The 19,340-nt window shown below is 45.8% G+C and overlaps 1 protein-coding gene across 19 annotated transcripts in view; it reads right to left on the bottom strand.

Annotated features, from left to right (window-relative positions):
- The window catches only part of Aopep (aminopeptidase O (putative)), a 316,057-nt gene that overhangs the window by 73,749 nt on the left and 222,968 nt on the right, over positions 1-19,340 (bottom strand). For 16 of the 19 annotated variants that reach the window (XR_007105155.1, XR_007105156.1, XR_007105157.1 and 13 more), the window contains 2 exons: positions 3,210-3,272; positions 2,886-2,960 (listed from right to left, as the gene is read on the bottom strand). Coding sequence is in view for 12 of the 19 variants with exons in the window: in XM_047526141.1 (XP_047382097.1) it covers positions 2,886-2,960; positions 3,210-3,272 (138 nt within the window). In the remaining 7 variants the exon portion in view is untranslated. Of the gene's footprint in view, positions 1-2,885; positions 2,961-3,209; positions 3,273-15,134; positions 15,195-18,999; positions 19,067-19,340 lie in introns of those variants that run through there. The other 3 variants (XM_047526140.1, XM_047526138.1, XM_047526148.1) reach the window with 2 other exon arrangements.

Raw genomic sequence — 19,340 nt, 5'->3', positions numbered from 1 at the left:
AAATGAAGAAAACAAAACACAGTATAAAAAGGATTCAGTCACACCAGTGGACAAAAAGCTACAAATGAAGCTAAAATAAAATGGAAATCAACATTAGAGAAGAGTATGAGACGATGCGGAAGAAAGAATAATGCATCTCAAGAGAGCAGAAGTGAAACCTGTTAAGACAGCGGACCAAGGCCGTGCAGCTCTCTGGCAGGTGGGAATGACAAGAAGCAGAAGGGACAAGAAAGAGGCCAGAAAGGCCAGGAGGGCGCTGTGTATCACTTATCTGGGTAGTACATCTCTCTCCCCAATTGACTTTATTTCATTATTCATTATTTCAACCCTCATCTGAGCACTGGCAGAGTTTATTTTGCTTCCTCTTCTGAAATCACTGAAAAGCTCAGCGAGCAATTCCATTCGGCTTTGCCTACCACTTAGCCCCACGGAGAACTTCTTCAAGGGGGCAAACAAGCATACCTGCAGCTCCACCTCCCTGCTCTCCACAGGCAGCACGGACTGCACCCTCCTATCACAGGGCAGAGCTGATGCAGGCCACTCAACAGACTGAATCCGGAGAGGCCTGAAGATTGCAGAGGCACGTGGGGAATGAGGGAAGAGCGGGGGAGGGGGAGGGGGGAGGCACAGTAGGCAAACAGACACGGGCTCCTTCAACACGTGAACCCATCTGGAATGAGCATGGCTCACCTTCTTATTTTACAGTCATATCAAGTGGATGAAAGCAGAAAAACACCACTTTATTTAAAGCAGAAGAAAAATAGAGTGGACTCATGAAAAAGGACGCTGTGGCAATGCAGACATTTTCAAAACTAACCTCAGAATCCACAGTAAGTGAACTACTTTGTTCCTAGCTGAAGGTTAGCACGTGACCTCGGGCTGGAACACTCATTACCAGAGTTCAATCTGTATTTCAAAACAGTGACACACCTCACCCACAGCTGCGGGATGGCTTCCGGGCCTTCAGGACATGTTCCAAAGTCCTTGGGCCACTGACCTTACTTCTTTCCACCTGGCCCTTGGAAACACTGCATGCTTTGCTTCAGCAAGCTCCAAACCTTCTCTCAGGTGTCGCAGAGGGTGAACAGTGGACAAAGGCTGGGTGGTGCTGCCCAGAACCCAGAGCGAAGGCTGTGGGTGCCAATGATTAATGTGTTCTGCTCTAAATCTGAAATGTCCCGTCCTCTTACCTCCCCGCCTCCACACCAGGGACTAGTCAGCTGTCTCACTCCTTGAAAGGAAGTTCTCAATGTTGGTCCCAAACTAGTTGATCTTCATGCTCCCTTTACAACTGTAGCCCTGGTTTTCTAGGAAGAAGAGTCAGAGTGCATTCTTCCTCCGAGTTTTAACACAACAGACTTAACAAGAACTGGGGGAGTGAATTCCATCCTCTTGGAAGGTGAAATCCTCAGCCGCTCTCTAGTCCCCACAACTCTCAGAAGACACAGTGGTCAGGTCATGAGTGTCACATACACGGTTACTCTTCATTCAGGTTTGGTAGTAAGATGGCTAGCAATCCACAAAGGTAACAGCTTCTCCTTTTTGCAAGACATACTGTGCATTTAGGTAACCTTATTTTTCGTTTAAAAAATAATAGCTGCAAACGGGTTTTTGAAAAGTATGAGGCACACCATAATTCTTTTCCACCTCTGGACTTTATGCTTTCGATCATTACTGTGCTATATTTAAAAAACATCTAAATCATGGAAGTTAATCATAGCATGTGGAGGTATGGTCCCCAAATCAAGTCTGTTTCAAAAGACTTCTATTACTGTTTAACTGAAGCCACATCTATGACTCACAATTTAAAAGAGGAAGGGTCAGGGTACCACTTTGCACACACACACTGAATGTCTAGCTACAAACCACCCCGCTCCCAGGCCAGTTCTCTTTCCAGTTCTCTCAAAGCTGCCCTGTGGTATCCTTAAATGCACCCTGAGACTCTGGTATCACCTTCATTCTGCTGTGCTTTGTGCACGTTCTCAGACACTGCGATGCCCATACTAAGGCAACACATTACAGAAGTTGGCAGCAATGCTATCGCAGGAATGTGGCTGCAGAACCAAGAGTGATTCGTCATACATTCTAACAGCAGAAAAACAACTCCTCACTATTTTAATCCCTCAGTGCTATGGAGAACCAAAAAAAAAAAAAAAAAAAAAAAAACCAGTAAAATATAACTAAGCAAAAGCAACAAAAAAGTATATCTGCTGTAACATTTGCAAAAATATTGTTCCCTTTCAAGAATTTTCAGTAACTTAGAAAATTACAGACCACTTACCTTATTTCAAAATATTTATTACAGTGACGAATCAAATTTTAACGTCATACTATTTCAGGAGAAAATAGGTAGTTCAAACTTCTACAAAGTAACATTTTATTCCTAAATTTAGGAAAATAAACTCATTTGCTTTACAATAAATAAAACCCCTCCAGGCGTTTTAACAAGGAGCCCACTTTTTCATGTCTCTCCATTCTCAGACGGCTCCAACCCGGAGTCCAGGCGAGTGCCTGTGCCACTACCTCTGTCACCACCACAGAAACCTGCGGGAGAGGCGCTCAGGAGACTTTCGTTTTCAGAGGTACCTCGGCTCTGCGATAATGGCACTGCCGGTCTAATAATGAGGACACCGCTTAAGTCCTGTTGCTCTATTTAATGAGCAGGAAGCAGATCTGCAGCAGCCGCTCACCAGCACGTCGCATGTGGATGCTCATTAGGATAACCCACATTTCCACAGAATTATCCCCAGAAATTACAGCTGTGGCTTACTGGAAATTTATTAAAAACTTTTAAAGAATGCATTCTAATTGTCGTGACCGTAACCGGGGCTTCGGGAAGAGGCGATTTATCAAGACCTGCAGCGGTACCGTCTCAGGGATCCTACCTTTTCAAACACCTCGTTTTCCTGCCTTCGCCTCCGTTTTCGGGGTCTGCGGTTCACTCGAATCCATTTTGTGACCTGAAGTTCAAGAACCACAGAGCATTTTAGAGAGGTCGCTGGGTGCCAGGGGCCGCTGGCCGGCGATAAGCGCTCGGCCGCCCCTGGGAGCGCGGCGGCCCGAGTCCGCAGGCCGCCCGCGCAGGGCCCTCGGGCTGGGGGCCGCGACCTCCGCCCCGGCCGCGCGGCAGCCGCCTCGCCCTCCGCCCCGCTCCGCTCCGCCCCGCTCCGCCCGCGCACCGGCGCCGCGCCGCGCTGCGCCGCACTCACCTCGGCGCTCACCTGCCGCGCGAGCCCGCACTCCGACTCGGCCTGGCGCTCGCTCCGCAGCGGCTGCGGGAAAGGGGCAGAGTCAAGTTTACCCGGGCGGCCGCGGCCTCCCTCCCGGACCCACCAACCCGGCGCGCAGCCTCGCACCCCGCCCGCGGCAGGTGAGGATGGAGGCGGCGGCGCCCGCACCCAGCCGCCCCGCGGGCCGAGAGCGCGGCGCGGGCCCGCAGCACCGAGCGCGCAGCGCAGCGCAGCGCGGGCAGCGCGGGGCCGGGAGGCGCGGGCGGCGGGCGGGCGCGGCGCGGGGCGGGGCCTGCCTTAAAGGTATAGGCAGCCGCGCCGCCCGTCCCGCAGGTCTCCCCGCCCCCGCCCCACGCGCCTGCTATTTTATTGTTCGTCCTGCCAATGTTTTCCTTCCTCTGCTGGGCTCCTGCCCGCGCCCCGGCGCTCCCCCGCGCGTGGACAGACCCCGGGCGCGCACGCTCCACCATTCCAGCCCCCAGACTCCCGGCCCTAGCTACCCGCGAAAGGCTTTCTCAGATGCTGGAGGACACGAAATGCTGCCTGCTCACAGTCGTAAGGGCTTTGCAGAGGTGCCTACCCCAGCCCCGCGGGGAGCCTACTTGCTTCTCAGATTAGAAACCTAAGTGTCCCGATAGCTTTCGTGGAGAGAAAGGAACTTTCCAAATGGAGTGTTCGCGAATAGATTAGACTGCAATTAAGTAGACGATTTTCAGTGTCCCTCAGGATTGGCGGTGGCAGGTGACCTCCAGGGGGAGAAGCCTGGAGTGCAGAAAAACCTAGCCCCCTGTTCCGCCTGCGCGTCGCGGGAGTCGCGGCGCTCCGGCTGGGCGCAGCCAGCGCCGCACTCGCCCGGACAGTGTGGACGCTCAGCCCTCCAGCTCCAAAGCGACTGGGTGGAATTAAAAGGAGATTAATCTCTTTTCAAAAGTAGGGAGAAAGTTTCCACTTCGTTTATAAAAGTATGCGCTACCCCCAAGTTTTCAGGTAACCACCAAATGGCTTTCCATCAGCTTGAGAAGCTGGTGGGACCAGATTGCTAGTGAGGACCGGGGAGGAGAGTAGGGTCGTACTTGTTTGCTGATTTTGACCATCCTTTAACTTTATCGTATTTCTTTAAAGAAAATCTGCCTTGCCCTCTCTTTATTGCTACTCCATCCCTCTTTCAAGATCAAAAGGTTTAGATCAAAGCCAAGATCAAACTCAGTTCTTTAAATAGAAGCAACTTTGGTATGGAGTATTTCATACAAAGAGGAGCTTCTTAATGGAGACATCAGAGTGGAAAACTTCATTTTATCCCTTCATTCCATATTCATAACTGGACTACTTAAACTTACATTAATGATGCATATTTATTTCCTAAAATAAACAACAAATCTGCTCAAGTGGAGGGATCTTCCTTAGTGTTTGTGTTTCCAGGAATACAAAAAAAAAAAAAAAATCTAACATTAGAGAAGAGTATAGATAGATACATTAACCATTCTGTATCATTAGTAGACAAGTGCTATGAAGTGCATCCTCATCTTCCACATATTATCTGATCTTATATGTATACAGCCATCGTATGCAATTTTTCTACTATGAAGGAAATGCAAAAAATAGTTAATGCTCTGGAAATCTTGGGTGCACATACACATAAGCAGATAAAAAATTAGAAGTGGTGAAGTGGATTATGCGGAGCTGCTGAATTTTAAATGGAAAGAGAACTATGAACTATTTAAGCTTTTATACTACTACGAACAGTTCCAGAATCAACAGAAATCCTTCCTGGCAGATGCTTCCTTTTATCCAGGATTATTTTTTCCTTGGAAGTTCACTGCCCCTAGGAACTCTGATATGAACCATTCAATACTGATGTGCCTTACTTACATGATCCTTTCAAAAGGATACTCTTTAGTGACTTGTAAAGAAATTTCAACATATAGACTTTGAAGAAACGAAAGCCAAGATTGCTCTTAATTCTGTGCACCCCACTGAGGTACTGGACAGATCTTAGGACACAGTCTCCTCTCTTGCTAGCACTCAGTTCTTGGCACAGTGAGACCCGGAGTCTGTTGCTGGACTCCTCTAGTACCCCCTTGGGTGGGAAGCAAAAGCTAGGGTCCCTTCTAAGCACCTCCCAGTTGTTTCCTTGCCCCACCCCACAAACTATTCTCTACGGAGAAGCCAAAATGGTGTTTCCAAAGGTAATTCCAGTGGTTTCACTTGGGTTTACTGAGGATGCTTTGCTGGGCTAGTTCTTTCTGGTCTTAACACTTCTCAAAGGTCTTTCCTCACTCTCCACCCAAATTATGCTATTCTCCTCTTCTTTCTAACAACATCCTCTTTATATTCTTTTGAGTGGTTATCTTTTATATAGCTATTTTGAACTTTATTATTAATTAAACTATTTTTTAAGTAGTTTTAGGTATGGAGAAAAATCGAGTAAAAAAAGCACAGGATTCCCATATCAGATTCCCTCACCCCCTCAGTTCTCCCTGCTATTAACATCTTCATCTCCTACATTTGTTAAGGTTGAAGAACCAGTATTGATATATTATTATTAATTAAAGTCCACAGCTTACTTCAGGGCTTGATCTTTCTTATAGCTATTTCTTGTTACTTTACTGAATATCTATCACCCTAACTGGACTTTAGGCTCCAGGAAGAAAGGGATCCTGTCATTTGTTCTTGGGATTCATCCAGTTATTAAAAACACACAGCAGATGCTCAGTAAACATGTTAAACAAGAGAATGGAAGTATAAAGGAACAAATGAAGGAACAGCACATGAAGTTTCCTGGGGGAGGAGTCTTGAGATGAGATTTCTCTGACTTGTTTGTTTCACCACTAAAATACCTTAACTTGAGCTGGGCACAGTGGCACATACCTATAATCCCAGTGATTTGGGAGCTAAGTTAAGAGAATCACAGCTTCAAGGCCAGCCTCAGCAACTTAATGTGACCCAGTCTCAAAATAAAAAGGGCTGGGGACATAACTCAGTGGTAGAACATTCCTGGGTTCAATTCCCAGTACAGCAAATAAAACAAAATATGTTTTTGTAAAGAGCATAGAATTGTGCATTTTAAAAAAGACATCAATTACAGTGCCAAGGTATTTCTAAAATGACTTTAAAAAACTAAAAATAGAAATGACAAAGGTTCTCATGTTAATCACTTAAAAATTGCATTATAAAATGGTGCTGTGAGCTGAATTTAGTCCAGAAAAAAATTAACATATTGCATGACACTGGAAAAATACTAATATTTTTTATCGTGTGCATCACAGCCTGAATGTATTCTCTTGTCTACCTACACCTCTCTGTTCATGGGCTTCCCCTAGTGATGGCAGGCTGTGGAGAAGCTGGAGGAAGACACTTTAAAAACTGGAATTCTGTAGTGGGGGATGGACAGTCTAATACCTATCTTTCAGAATGTGGTGAAAGCACTTTAAAACAGATGTTCTCTATTTGAATTATATCTTTTAAAATGCCTCAGCTAGTTGAGAGGCAAGTTTAGAAAGGAAGTTGTTTCAAGAAACTTTCTTGTCAAAGCAGTTTATAAAAGCTGAAGACAATTTCAGAGGCTGAAAAAAATGCCACTGCTTTAAAATAAAAGCATCCCTTAAACTAGTGGTGGAGACTGCCTTAGAGAGTCTTTTTCAGTTTCCTTTTGTCTTGGTTTTTATTTTATTTTATTTTTTTAGTAGAAGAGGAAGTTACTCCTTTCACTGGAAGAAGACAGTGATACCAACTTCATATTGTAAATGAGGGCATTGCTCTCTTCCTGCTTCTCCCTCCTGAAGGAGGTACAGCACACAGCGGGAGAAGGAGCCTTCCTAGGCCCCCGGAAGGCCTACAGGGCAAGCAAGGGGAGCCCTCTAATTATCCCACACAGCTCTGATGGTAAATTACACTCCCTTGGGCAAAGCACAGGGCAAACTATCCACTGAAATAAGCCAAAGTACCTTTGAATACCAAACAAGGTAGAGGTTTCCAGAAGCTTTTGCGGGTTTCAGAAGGGCTCTACTGCCAACATATATTCAGGGTTAATTAAAAAGTAGGAGTCTACACAGGTCTGGAAATAAAATCAAGGTAGATTAAGCTATAGTAATAACAAGTAAGGATTAGAAGTAGTTATCAAATGTTTATGCCTTTAAATTTGGTTCTGTTGTTTTCAAATGTAATGTTCCTTTATGTTGGCTTGTGGTTGATTTTGGAAGAATTATACATGATTTATATGACTTGCCATTTTGTCTGTGTTAGAAAGAAGGCCTAGTTTCTTTCTGAAGAGAATTTTGGCCCTGCTACATGGACCTCTTAGTGGAAGTCCTTATAAAGCATATTTTTCAAACAAGGAAATCAGCCCCATGCTGGGCCTGGCCGACTGCTGAACGTATGGCCGTGCAGTGAGCTGGCTAACAGAACTTCTTCCTCTCGGTAACCACAACCCTGATCTCACTGCTGCTCAAAGGCTTTGCAGAGCCTGACCGAGGGAACAACATTTCACACGCTCAGCCCTTCCATTCTTTCAGTTCTGGGAATGGAATGCAGGGCTCTGCACGTGCCCCACAAGTGTTCCACCACCAAGCTGCAGCCCAGCCTCACGTTCTTCCATTTTTCCACCCTCTTTGTGAATCTGATGAAGGCTAATCATGCTACCAGCTCCCTAGGGAGAAAACAGACCTTTAGCACATACACATACACACACACTCACACACACACACACACACACACACACACACAGAACATTTTCAGGATGTCTGTGGATTCATGTGAGGCCCTAACTCCTATCCTGGATACTATAAAATCTGTTCCTAGATTGAAACAGACCACCATAAAGCTGACCCTGGACTTTGTCTTTCAGGTACTCTGTGAAAGTTCTCTTATCACATTAAGTTCTGGGAAGAAGCCATCAGCCTTTATTGAGGAGCATTATAAGAAACAGCCCCATAAAATCCATCTCAATGTTTACTGGAAGGACGGGGTTAGAGGGTTGTTTATTACATTAGATAGTAATTTTCTGTGAGGGCCCACAGCAAACCCTTCTCCCTGATATCAACACAGGAATCGTGGGGCTGAGGCAATTGGCTTGTTTTGACCTCACCAACATTGCAATTTACTCCTTCCCCTCTTCCAGAAAGCCCGGTGCTCTTGGGAGCCTGCTTCAGCAGGCAGGCTGGGAACTCCAGGGTGTACTCACCGTGAGCTCATTTAATTCCTGGACCCATCCTATTTTCCTACCATTATTTTCAAGTCACTTTGCTTATTCTAATTTATTTCTATCATGCTATATTGGTCTGCTTTGGATGCTGCCTTAAGCTCATTTGGACAAGGAGAGGTTTGAATGAAGTGTTCTGGGTTTATTATTATTTTTCTTTAATTTCCTTTTCCTTTTTGGAGGGGAAAAAGTGGGGATCAGGAAAAAAATTTTTTTTAATATTTCCCTCCATTACCAATATTTGGAAGTAGAGTATGTAAGTTAAGGTCATAAGATTGTATTCTTTATAAAATTCAAGAAAAGAACTATTAAAAAATTAAAAAACCCATAATACTATACAGACATCACACAGGACTATTATAAAAATGTTAACCAACCAAATATTTTATCCTTTTTGCTATTAAAACCCAAGGAAAGAGCTTAGATTGCAGGAAGAATGCAACTCAGACACACGGACAGGGCGTTCACTTAACCAACACAGTGTGACCTACTGCAAAATAGCACCAGAACTTGTGAACACGATGAGGCCTGGACACCACCCCGGACCTCAGCGAACCCGCAGGGCAAGGCAGTACCTCAGCTTGGTATATGGAATGTGTGGACAGCTCAGGTTTAGACCTGGGTTAGCTCCTTTCTCATACAGCGGTGATGATCACATGACACAGGTGATGTGCTTAGGACTAGAAGCAGTTATATATCAAGTTTTAGACTTTTAGAATTAAGAAGCAATGCAACCTTACTAGAAGTCAGAGGAAGCGACTTTCAGACAAAATGATACAGCAGCTCCATATATATCAGAGACCACAGACTCAGAACTGGTAGAAAGAATGAGAACAGCCCGGCTCTGTGCAGAAGGGAACCTTTGCCAGATTCTTCCACATTCAACTCTTCGGCCTGTGCCTCACACAGCACCATCTTAAGGCCAGAGGAACTGAGTGTCAGGGAATTTCACTGCTTGGCCCTCAGATATCCTGATTGGAAATGTGGTGCTCTTTCCACTTCAGCATAAAATGGACTGTGTCACTTTACAACATTTATTATGTGATCAAAGCAAGCCTGGATCAAAACAGCCCACAAAATACAATCATACCATAAAAGTCTACTGAAAGAGACAATTTAGAGAAGAGATAATAGCATATCCCCTTAAACACCTGTATGACTGCTATTCTTTACAGGACTTTGACGTTCATGGACATTACAACCTTACAGAGTTTTCACAGGTATGTAACATTATATAGGGCTGGCTTGTAGATCTGTGGTTCCCATCCTGACTGCTTATTAGAATCACTGTGTGTGTGGTGGGGGTGGGGGCTTATAAATCCCAACGCCCAGGTGACCAGGCAGATTCCCATCTCTGGCATTGGGACCAAGCACCAGTCATTTCTAAGTCCCCTACCTCCTGAGAACCACTGGTCTAGCCTGTTCAGTGATGCCCTCTCTAATAGGTTACTAGAAAGACATTTCAAAGTCAGTGACATGTAGGATGACCCTATACCCTGCTCTATGATGATATATCCCTTTGGGTAGATGTGGACACGGTACTGGGCAGGATGGGCTGCTGGTCAATCCAGGTAGCTTTCCTCAGCGAGGCACATCCAGCACACACAAAGACTAGAAAAGAAGTGGACGGTTTCAACATTGCATCCAAAAGGGAGGCAAGAATGAATTGGCATTTGACTTTTTAGCAAGTTTTTCTAGGTTCATTGTTGATACACTTCTGGATCCCGAGTGGAAAGACCTTGGGTGGGACCTGATCTTAGTGCCAATCGGCAATGCTGTCAAATGAATGTAGTCCTAACAATATTCTACTATGGGATGCTGCCACCTGTCCCCCTCCAGACGAACATTCTGCATCTGAAGGACTGCTGGCTAGAATTAGGGGATAGCAGCTAGGCCTCGTGGTGCACACATGTAATCCCAGCCAGGAGGGAGGCTGAGGCAGGAGGATCACAAGTTCAAGCAACTTACACCCTGTCTCAGGGTAAAAGTTAAAAAGGGCTGAGGGTGCAGCTCAATGTTACATCACCCTTGGGTTCAATCTCTAGTACTGCACACACACACACACACACACACACACACACACAAGAATAAGGGAACAGCATGTGCCAATGGAAAGACCCTTGCAGTGTGCAAGAAGTAGTGCTCTACTCAGGAAGCAACCTGTGGGACTGCCCTGAGTCCCGGTCTGGCTGCTCTAACCAAATGGACTCCTGTGTCTAGAAAAGACACACACAGAGGTGGAAGCCACTAGGAAAACCATCCTGACAGAGTGCTTTCTGAAAGGTAGTCGTTACTAAATAAACATGAACACATATCGTATACTGGTTACTTCACCAGCTCAGTACCTTCCCATCATTCCCTAATGGAGAGGGCGTGAGACCCGGAGCTGTGCCTTGAAGGAGGGGACACGTGGCTTCAGCATGACTGTTGTTAAGAGCCATGGCAAGTCTGCACAGCTTGTCATCTGGCCTCCAAAAGAAATTCCAAGAAGCCAAAACTTACCAGCAAGAGGAATGGGCCTGACTCATACTCCCTCTATCAAGAAGGAAAAGTATGTGCGTGCGTGCATGCATGCGCACGCCCGCACACACACACACACACACACACACACGCACGCACACACATGCAGAGTAAGGAAAGTAAAATCCACCACATTTTGGAGGAGGGGCAATTGTCCCAAGTACAAATAATCTGAGGAAAAGCCATTTTCCACAATGTGTGTTCACCAAACTCAGCTCCATACAAGGAGGTGTTCCAGGAAAACAATGGGAGGGGTCAGAATTAATTGGCTGCTAATCTCTTTACTTTTCATAGGATGCGTTCTCCAGCAGTGGATTGAGTCAATGTTTAAGGCTGCCCGCCCCAGCTGCGTCCATATTAGGAAAGCCCTGGCTCAAGTCTCTCTCAGTGGAAAAGGACCTGCCTCCTCCCTTTGCTCTGCTCCCACCCACTGCATGTGGAGGTGGGAGAGTGGGAGCTGGGGAATGTGAACTTGATCCAGCATTGATCAGTCAAGCAGCAAACGCTCATTGTTCTTTAGATACCAAACATAACTTCTTTCTCCTCGGGATAAAGCCAGCCGCTCTGCACACAACAGCTTTGTGCTCACCAGAATGATAGATGGAAAGAAGCGCAAGGAACATTAGAGTTTTATGAACCCATCATAAATACTTCCTCACTGTCAAGACTGAAGAATCCATCAGTTAGTTTATATTTATGTTAATATTAGTATTAGGTATGTTAAACTCACTTAAATCTAACTATCTTCTACAATCTTTATTTTGTCAATGCTGGGGACGGAACCCAGGGTCTCATGCATGCTAGGCAAGTGCTCCACCACTGAGCCACACCCCCAGTCCTGTCTTCATAATTAGACATTTAATTTATAGTGCAAATAGTAAGGTCTGCTTTAGCTTTGCATTCTGTATGAACCCTTCTTATCTTTACTGCCTGGTTCTCTGAGGTTCAAGGTCATTGGAAAGCAGGCTAACAATCAAATAAGCTGTTGCCACTTTAAGTCCCCCTCTGAATAGGGCTTCCCCCTGGTGCTAGGGGGAAATAAGCCACTGAGAGCTCGCCCCGCTGTCCTTGCTGGGGAAGTTCTGCCGCTGGGCATGCAGGTCACACAAGTGAGCTGAGGAGACGGCGACACCCCAGGGTGAGGCTGGTTAAGAGGACTCACAGAGCAAGGAGCACAAGGCAGACGCTGAACGTGAATCCCTTCCTCTTTTCCTCAGAGACAGAAGCCGGTCTTGTATTTTGAACCTGAGTAAACTTTCAAAGGTCTCAAAATAACTGAATTGTGGCGTCATCATAAAAAGCCTGCCCTGACAACCACACCGACTTCATGCCCTGGGATGGAGCCTGCGGAGATGTGGCCCATCCGAGGCACTGTAAGCAAGCACCCGCCCCTTCCCAGGACAAGCGGTGGACTCGAGGAAGCGAGTGCTCTTTCTCGAATGCCTTGTGAGAAAGGAGAATCAATAATTTTATTTTTGGTCTTGTGTCACTCACAATAGTAAGAAGCCAACCATTGCTACAAAAACATCCTAACATGAAATTTGATATTTCAACTCTGTTCTATGAATGCACCAGCGTGACCAGGAGTTAAGATGCAAGAACACCTGTAATCTGCCCATGTATTTAAAGCCAAGGTAATAATGAGCGTGGGCTTCTAAGTTGGACAAGAGTTGGTTTTCAGTTTCCTCCTCCATAAAACTGGCATGAAAATAATGTTCATCTCTCAGAGCTGCAAACAGGAGTGGTAAATAACTTAGGCACACTACTCTTAGCGTAGCCTACTTGCACACATGAGTAGTCTCGACATTCAAGTATATACAGAGGGATACTAGTGGAGGAGAAAGAGTACAATTTTAGGGAGTCAAAACCCTATATATTGGTTTTCCTCATCTGCAGCCTCTCGAAGCATTTATGCAAAAGCCAGGCAGATGCCTTTCAATTACAAAATCAATGACAGTGACTAAAAAATACAGTTTGAGGAGGAAAGACCAGTGAGAATTCTGGAGAGACAGCCTTTGTGAAAAATACAATCAAGAAGAGTCTTAAAGAGACATGCATCTGTGCTTGGTTGTGTGGAGTAGGAAGAGTGAGCAGCACTGAGGGACAAGGAAGGAGGAGAGAGGAAACGTGAGATGAGGCCCTTGGAGGAAAGGCAGGCAGAGCCCCCAATGTGGAGCAACGTCCTCGCCAGGGATGGAGTCGCTCCAGCCGAATCCCATTACCACTGGTTGCCCTGGAGTCTTGGTACCAGATTCTTATGTACTGACTTTAGCCTCCCTTCCATGCATTTTCATGCCAATAAAGTTGCTGAAATTAAAGAAGAATTGAATTGTGAAGCTTTTTGGCATAAATAATGTCATATTGTAAAGTCAGGGCTAATAACAACCAGGATGCCCTTAACGCACTTAAGAAAAACCATCTGACATATGTATCCCTCAATGTGGTCTGAAATTTCCTTTGGCCTACAAAGGAAAATATTTTTAGCACATAGCACACTTTGTAACAGACATATAAATGCACTGAAAATATAATTTTAGGAAAGCATCTGGGTTTGATCATCCCCACTCCAGACAGGTCCTACTTTCTCAATGTAAGACCCACTGCAACACTTTGCTATAAAATACGCAGCAATCACTGTGACATTTTCTCATAAACATTTCATTACTGGTCCTGCTTGTTTGTTTGTTTAGTTTTTTAAGCAGTAAATACTGATTTAAATATAAAGCAACATAAAAATGAGGTTTCTTCTGAAGCATTTGGACCCCAGGTTCTCCGGTCCTTCAGACAGCAGTCAGGCACTCACTAGACCTTCTCCCAGAGGATATTCGGGCAACAGGCATAAATGAATATTTTACTTGCTTATCTCAAAATGTATCTAAGAAATAACAGTTGCCACTTTCCAAAGGAAAAAAATGACCTGCAGTTATGACTGATCTGCAGGAATTTTGAGACTAACTAGCCCCGTGGAAGCTTTCTCATCTCCTGCTGCTGGCCCAACAGGTTAATATCTGTGAGTAACTGATCTGAATCAGAATCAAATGCCTACTCTTCAGTGATCAGCCAGTGTAAATGCTCCTGTACACCAGTTATCACTTCAGACTTCTCCCCGTAACTTCTCAAGTAGCAGTTTTTCAGTGGGAGAAGAAAGGCACAAACTAGGTTTCTCTGTAAGTTTGTAAAACATGAGGATAAAACATATAAATCTCCCAACACAACCCAATCTAAGAATGAGCTTTACATCTGAAGCCAATCAAGATGCCAAAGATGGAAAGGAAGACACAAAAAGTAAAGGCTCTTCATCTCAATGAACTCACAGTGGTACCTGGGCACAGCATGTGGTGACTCAAGGCTCATTCCCCGCAAAAGCAAAGCCGTCTCAGAGAAGGTTCAGTGGTTAAAACGCTGACTCCAGAGCCAATACAGGGCTAACTGTGCTAACAAACCTTCGAGATAATGCACCCAATGAAGACAGCAAATGGGATATAACAACGACTCTCTTCCTGCACCCAGATCGGTAACCCTGAAACAATGTTGTCTTGCTGCGTGGAGCCCACATACAGTGTGATGTGGTGTTGAAGACTAAACAGGACCAGAAGAAGACACGGGTTGTGGAGGCCCAAGCCAGAAGACCGACTTGAAGAACAAGCAGAACCTCCTACTAAATGATCTGAGCACACTCCTCAGCAAGTTCTGCAAGCAGGACAGCAGCACACAGAGGTGTGGGACGAGAATGCTGCCCTTTTGCAACACACATTTGGGTCTGGCAGTTTGGCAATCACTGGCCACTACCTTGCCCTGTGATACACTTGCTGGTGGGCCACCATCTGCTCTGTCCCTGATTCTGTCCTACCTGGGTCAGTACAGAGGACAAAAGCCAGGGACTTGAGTTGGGAGTTTACTTTTGAAAGCAAAAACAAGGATACTAAAAAACATCCCTCAAGTGTGTTAGCAGGTATATTAAGACACTTTTTGTTTGGCAATTTGCTTTTTCTCATTTATTCTGGTGAGCTAATATTTATTATCTAATTTAGTTTCCATCTCAAAGGAGAACTGCCTATGTCTTTCCAAAGGCAATCTCTACCAAAACTCATGTTCACTCACACCAAAAATATACCAGCTTTTTGATGCAAAATATTCAGTCCAGACACTCAGGGCTCTCCTTTAGAAATAGATAATGGAAGGGGGGTGTGTATACCCATGCCACCTGTTTATTAAAAGCCCTAGGATGTGAGGTCTGCATTCTGCATCTATGAAAGAAAAGGAAAGAAGAGTTTCAGGAAAAAAAGAAATCATTTATTAAATTTTAAATCATCACTGCTTGGGGCCCTCTGCTGTACCTTTATTACCCATTCACAGGTCTTTGTAAACTAAGGCAAAGACTGGATCAGCTGAGTTGGATTAAGCTGTACTAAAAAATACGAAAGGCCTTATCTATGGACTACAGCCTGAGACTCCTGGATCTGAGTTTGGCTCTGCCTCTAACTAGAGCTACAAGTTTGGGTAGGTGACAGTAGCTCTCACTGGCTCATCTTCCCATGGCAAGAAAATGACACACTATTTAGGCCTTGTCCATACCCTAAGATTCTAAAGCAGACTGAAAGTCGTGCAGGATCAGAAAAGACCAGAAATAGCTGAGCATGAGCAACAGGCCACACCCAAGAACCATTAGGCCTCACAGACATTCCCTGCACGTTTATCCAGTCCTATATAAAGGGCTCCACAAGAGAGAGGGAGGAGCAGCACTGTGCTCTACAGCAGCCAGCCTTGCTGAGGGCTTCCCTTATCAGCAGGGTGCTCGGGTGGCAGGAGCTAGCACAGGTCCTGCAGGCATTGTGGAAGGCCACCGTGGGAGCCCCGCCTCAAAGGCCCAGATGCAGATCTCAACTCAGAATGTGCAATGATACTGTGCAATGTGACACAGACAACGGGCCATGCGTGTGCACACACCCATGTGTCCAACCCACTGAGCTGCTGTTCTTCAGGTCTAAGGAAGGAATAATGTGATGTTAAATTATCTGTGGGGTGTTTTACTTTTTGGTGGAACTAGGAATTGAACCCAGGGCCTTGCACATACTAGACAAGCGCTTCATTACTGAGCTACAGCCACAGCACTTTTTATTTTATTTTAAAGTGGTCTCACCAAGTTGCCCAGGCTGACCTCGAACTTGTGATCCTCCTGCCTCAGCCTCTGGGATTCCACTATGCCTGGCCTAAAACGATCTGTTTTGATGAAGACTCCCAGAGTCTGTCCTCAGCCTAATGAAGAGAGGATGGGGGTGGTTCTTCTTAACAAGCAGGATCTGTTTTTTCCACTGACAGAAGTCTATAACCTGAAGCAGATTATCTTTGTGCTAATTCTTTGAGTTTATATGGCTCCTTCTTTCTAAAGAGCTCTAACAAAGCATCACTACGGTGAAACCCTATTACATGGTATTGCTCACTGCAAGGGATGTGATAGTCTTTCCTTAAGTGAATCTCTCTGGTGCTCCATACTTACAAGCCTAAAAACAGGTAATGCTCATACATCCCAACAAGGCACCTTGAGGACAGTGCCATGGCTCACTTACACAATGAGCTGGCGATGGTGACTGAGTTGGAGCATAAAAGCTGAGCCTGCAAGCTTTTTGTTTGCTTAGATACTTAGCCTCCATGCCGAACAAGGCAGACGAGGAACGTCAGCCTCCACCACAGTCGCTCCTAGTCTCCAACTCTAGGGCAGACTCCTCTTGTGCCTTACAGAATAACGGTTGGTAGAGGTTCCCACTGACCATGAGCTCATGGCAGGGCCTGTGCCCTCTCAGCTCTGTTCATGCTACGCTTGGCATGTTGCTTCAACAAATGAACTAAACCTCCACGCCACATATTTGGACCAATCAGGAAGAGTATAAAATTGAAGGATTCCAAGAATTCAGACTGTACTTGGAAAGGAGACTTCTGACAGAGTATATTCTGGAGTATAACACAATCACAGAGCTTATCAAGCAGTCCCAGCTATGACCACGCAGATTCCGCCCGGTAGGTCAGGACTGGGAGCCTGGGACCTATGATTTTGAACAGGCTCCTGGATGATGCTGGTGTCCAGACCCCCCGCCCCCCAGGGTCTCAGACGCAAGCCTGTGGACCTGAACTTCTCACAAGAACCCAGCTCTAACTCTTTGTGGAAACCCACAGGCACACAGACCACTGCCACTGTCTCCATCAACTGGACTGAACCAAACTGTCTTTTCAAAGCTAATGGCTCCTGCTTCCTTTTCTTTCTGGTTCGAAAGGCAGAACAAATTCATCCTTGGTCCACCAAATAAGTATATCTGATTTCTGTCCGTAGTATCACATGCCTGTGTTGAACTGTGTCCAACTGGGCCAGTTCAGAATCTTCATTCTTTTTAAAGGAAACTTTTAGAATGCTCTTTACCCCAACCAAGAAAGTCACCCTCATGCCTTTATCTGAACTTACTTTAAAAATTACATGCGGGGATGTGGGGTGTAGCTCAGTGATAAAGCATGAGCCCCGCATGCATGAGGCCCTGGGTTTAATCCCAGCACCTCACACACTCCAATCTGAGCTCCTGAAGGACACAGGCCTTGGACCCACCTTGGGGAAGGTGGAGGTGGACCTTCCCCAGCACGCACGCACGCCGGCTGCATCACGGTAATGCAGGCTTGTTTCATGTGGCTTAACTCGCTTTCCTTTCTTCAAAGGAAAGGAGACACAGATGATCCCCAGCTCACTGTACTGGCTCTCTGACAGACACCACTGGCCATCCAGACAGTCAGTGCTGTTCTTCAAAATGGAACTAAGCATATGAACAGCACTGGACATGAAAATTCAAAGTTGAAAACCAAGGAGAAAAAATCAGTCTAACTCTTCCTGTCAGGTCACCTCCTCCCTTCCAGGAGGGGAAACGCTGCCCAGGGAGTAATCTTTCCAGGTGAGGCACTGGGCCACCTGACCACATTGTACAGCTGTAGCTCGAGTCAGTCACTTCTTCTAAAGTCTGAAGAAATGGCTCTGGGATCTTGTGGGCACTCTTCAGCACCACTCTCAAGTCCCCGTGTACTCCGGCTGCAATTCCCTCTGCAGACCGGACTTTCCATGTAAAACAGGCAACCAGAAACGTGTTCCTAACAAGGGGGAGAGAAGGGGAAAAGATTGCTACTCTAGTGATTAAAACTCATGCACACGGTGGACATTTTCACCCTTCTAGATCTCAGGGGCTGATGGCCTTGGCTTTAGTGCCCAGGGACCAGGAATTAGGAGAGAGTGGCGAGGGTGCTAGAGGGGCTCTTCGCCCCCTGCTCCAGCTGAGAAGGCTCCTCCCAGGGGCTCACTCAGTCTCACCACCCAGTGACCCACGATTAATCCGCCCCCAGTCACTGAGATTTGACTGCGTGATGTGGCTCAAACTCAGTCTTCTGGCACCACACCCGGGTCACGCAGCCCTCCGCCCAGTTTCTCCCTGCCGACTCTCACCTGCCCCGTAAGACCAGCTTCAAATGACACCTCCATCTTTCTGCTTCCACGAGTGGAAATCACCCATTTTTTTCTGAATTCCAAAAGTTGTTTTTTTAACACTCACTGCCTTCTGCCTTAGTAGATATCACTGTGTTTAGACGATGCTGAATCAGATGCCCCAAGAAACAATACCCAGGTGCGGGTGGACCCTTCGTACATTTCTCTCATATCACCAGACATAACTTTTAGTTTCTGTGGACTGGATAAGTAACATCATTTGGGTTCCAAAATATGCCCGAAGCCTATAACTCTGTACAGGAATGAAATATAGCAAGGTTGCCTTGAGTGAATTTTATAGGCCATTTTAAGGGAATTCACTGGAAATGTAGAACTAGTCAGAAAAAAAGGGAAATGGGGACGAAGTATTGGTATGGGCTAAACTCTCTCCTTCATATGTGGAAATCTGAACCCTCAGTACCTTAGAATGTGAGTATAATAGAGACGAGCTCTTAGAAGTAAAATGAAGTCACATGTGTGGCCCCTAATCCAATATAACTGGGGACATTAAAAAAGAGATGAGGATAGAAATATGCACTCACAAAAAGACCCTGGGAGAACACAGTGAGAAAGTGATCATCCGGCAAGCCAAGGAGACAGGGACAGGTCCTAGGAGAGAGCAAACCTGTCACCACCTTGATCTTGGACTTGCAGTCTCAGAGAGTAGAGAACAAATCTGTGCTGACCCACCCATTCAGTTACGGCATTGTTGCTGCAGCCCAAGCAAACGAATGTGAACACGGAGTCACAGGCGCCCGAGAAAGGGAAATGAAGCTCACAATGAAAAGATTTCAATAAACTGTCCTTGTCTCTTGCACCCGGTTGAACAGTACAGCAAATGGAAGAGCCTGTGCTCGGAAGAACGGTGACTGTAAAGACCCAC

The sequence above is a fragment of the Sciurus carolinensis genome, chromosome 15 (genome assembly GCF_902686445.1).
Source record: "Sciurus carolinensis chromosome 15, mSciCar1.2, whole genome shotgun sequence".
NCBI classification, from domain to species: Eukaryota; Metazoa; Chordata; class Mammalia; order Rodentia; family Sciuridae; genus Sciurus; species Sciurus carolinensis.
This window is presented reverse-complemented; position numbering and strand designations above follow the sequence as displayed.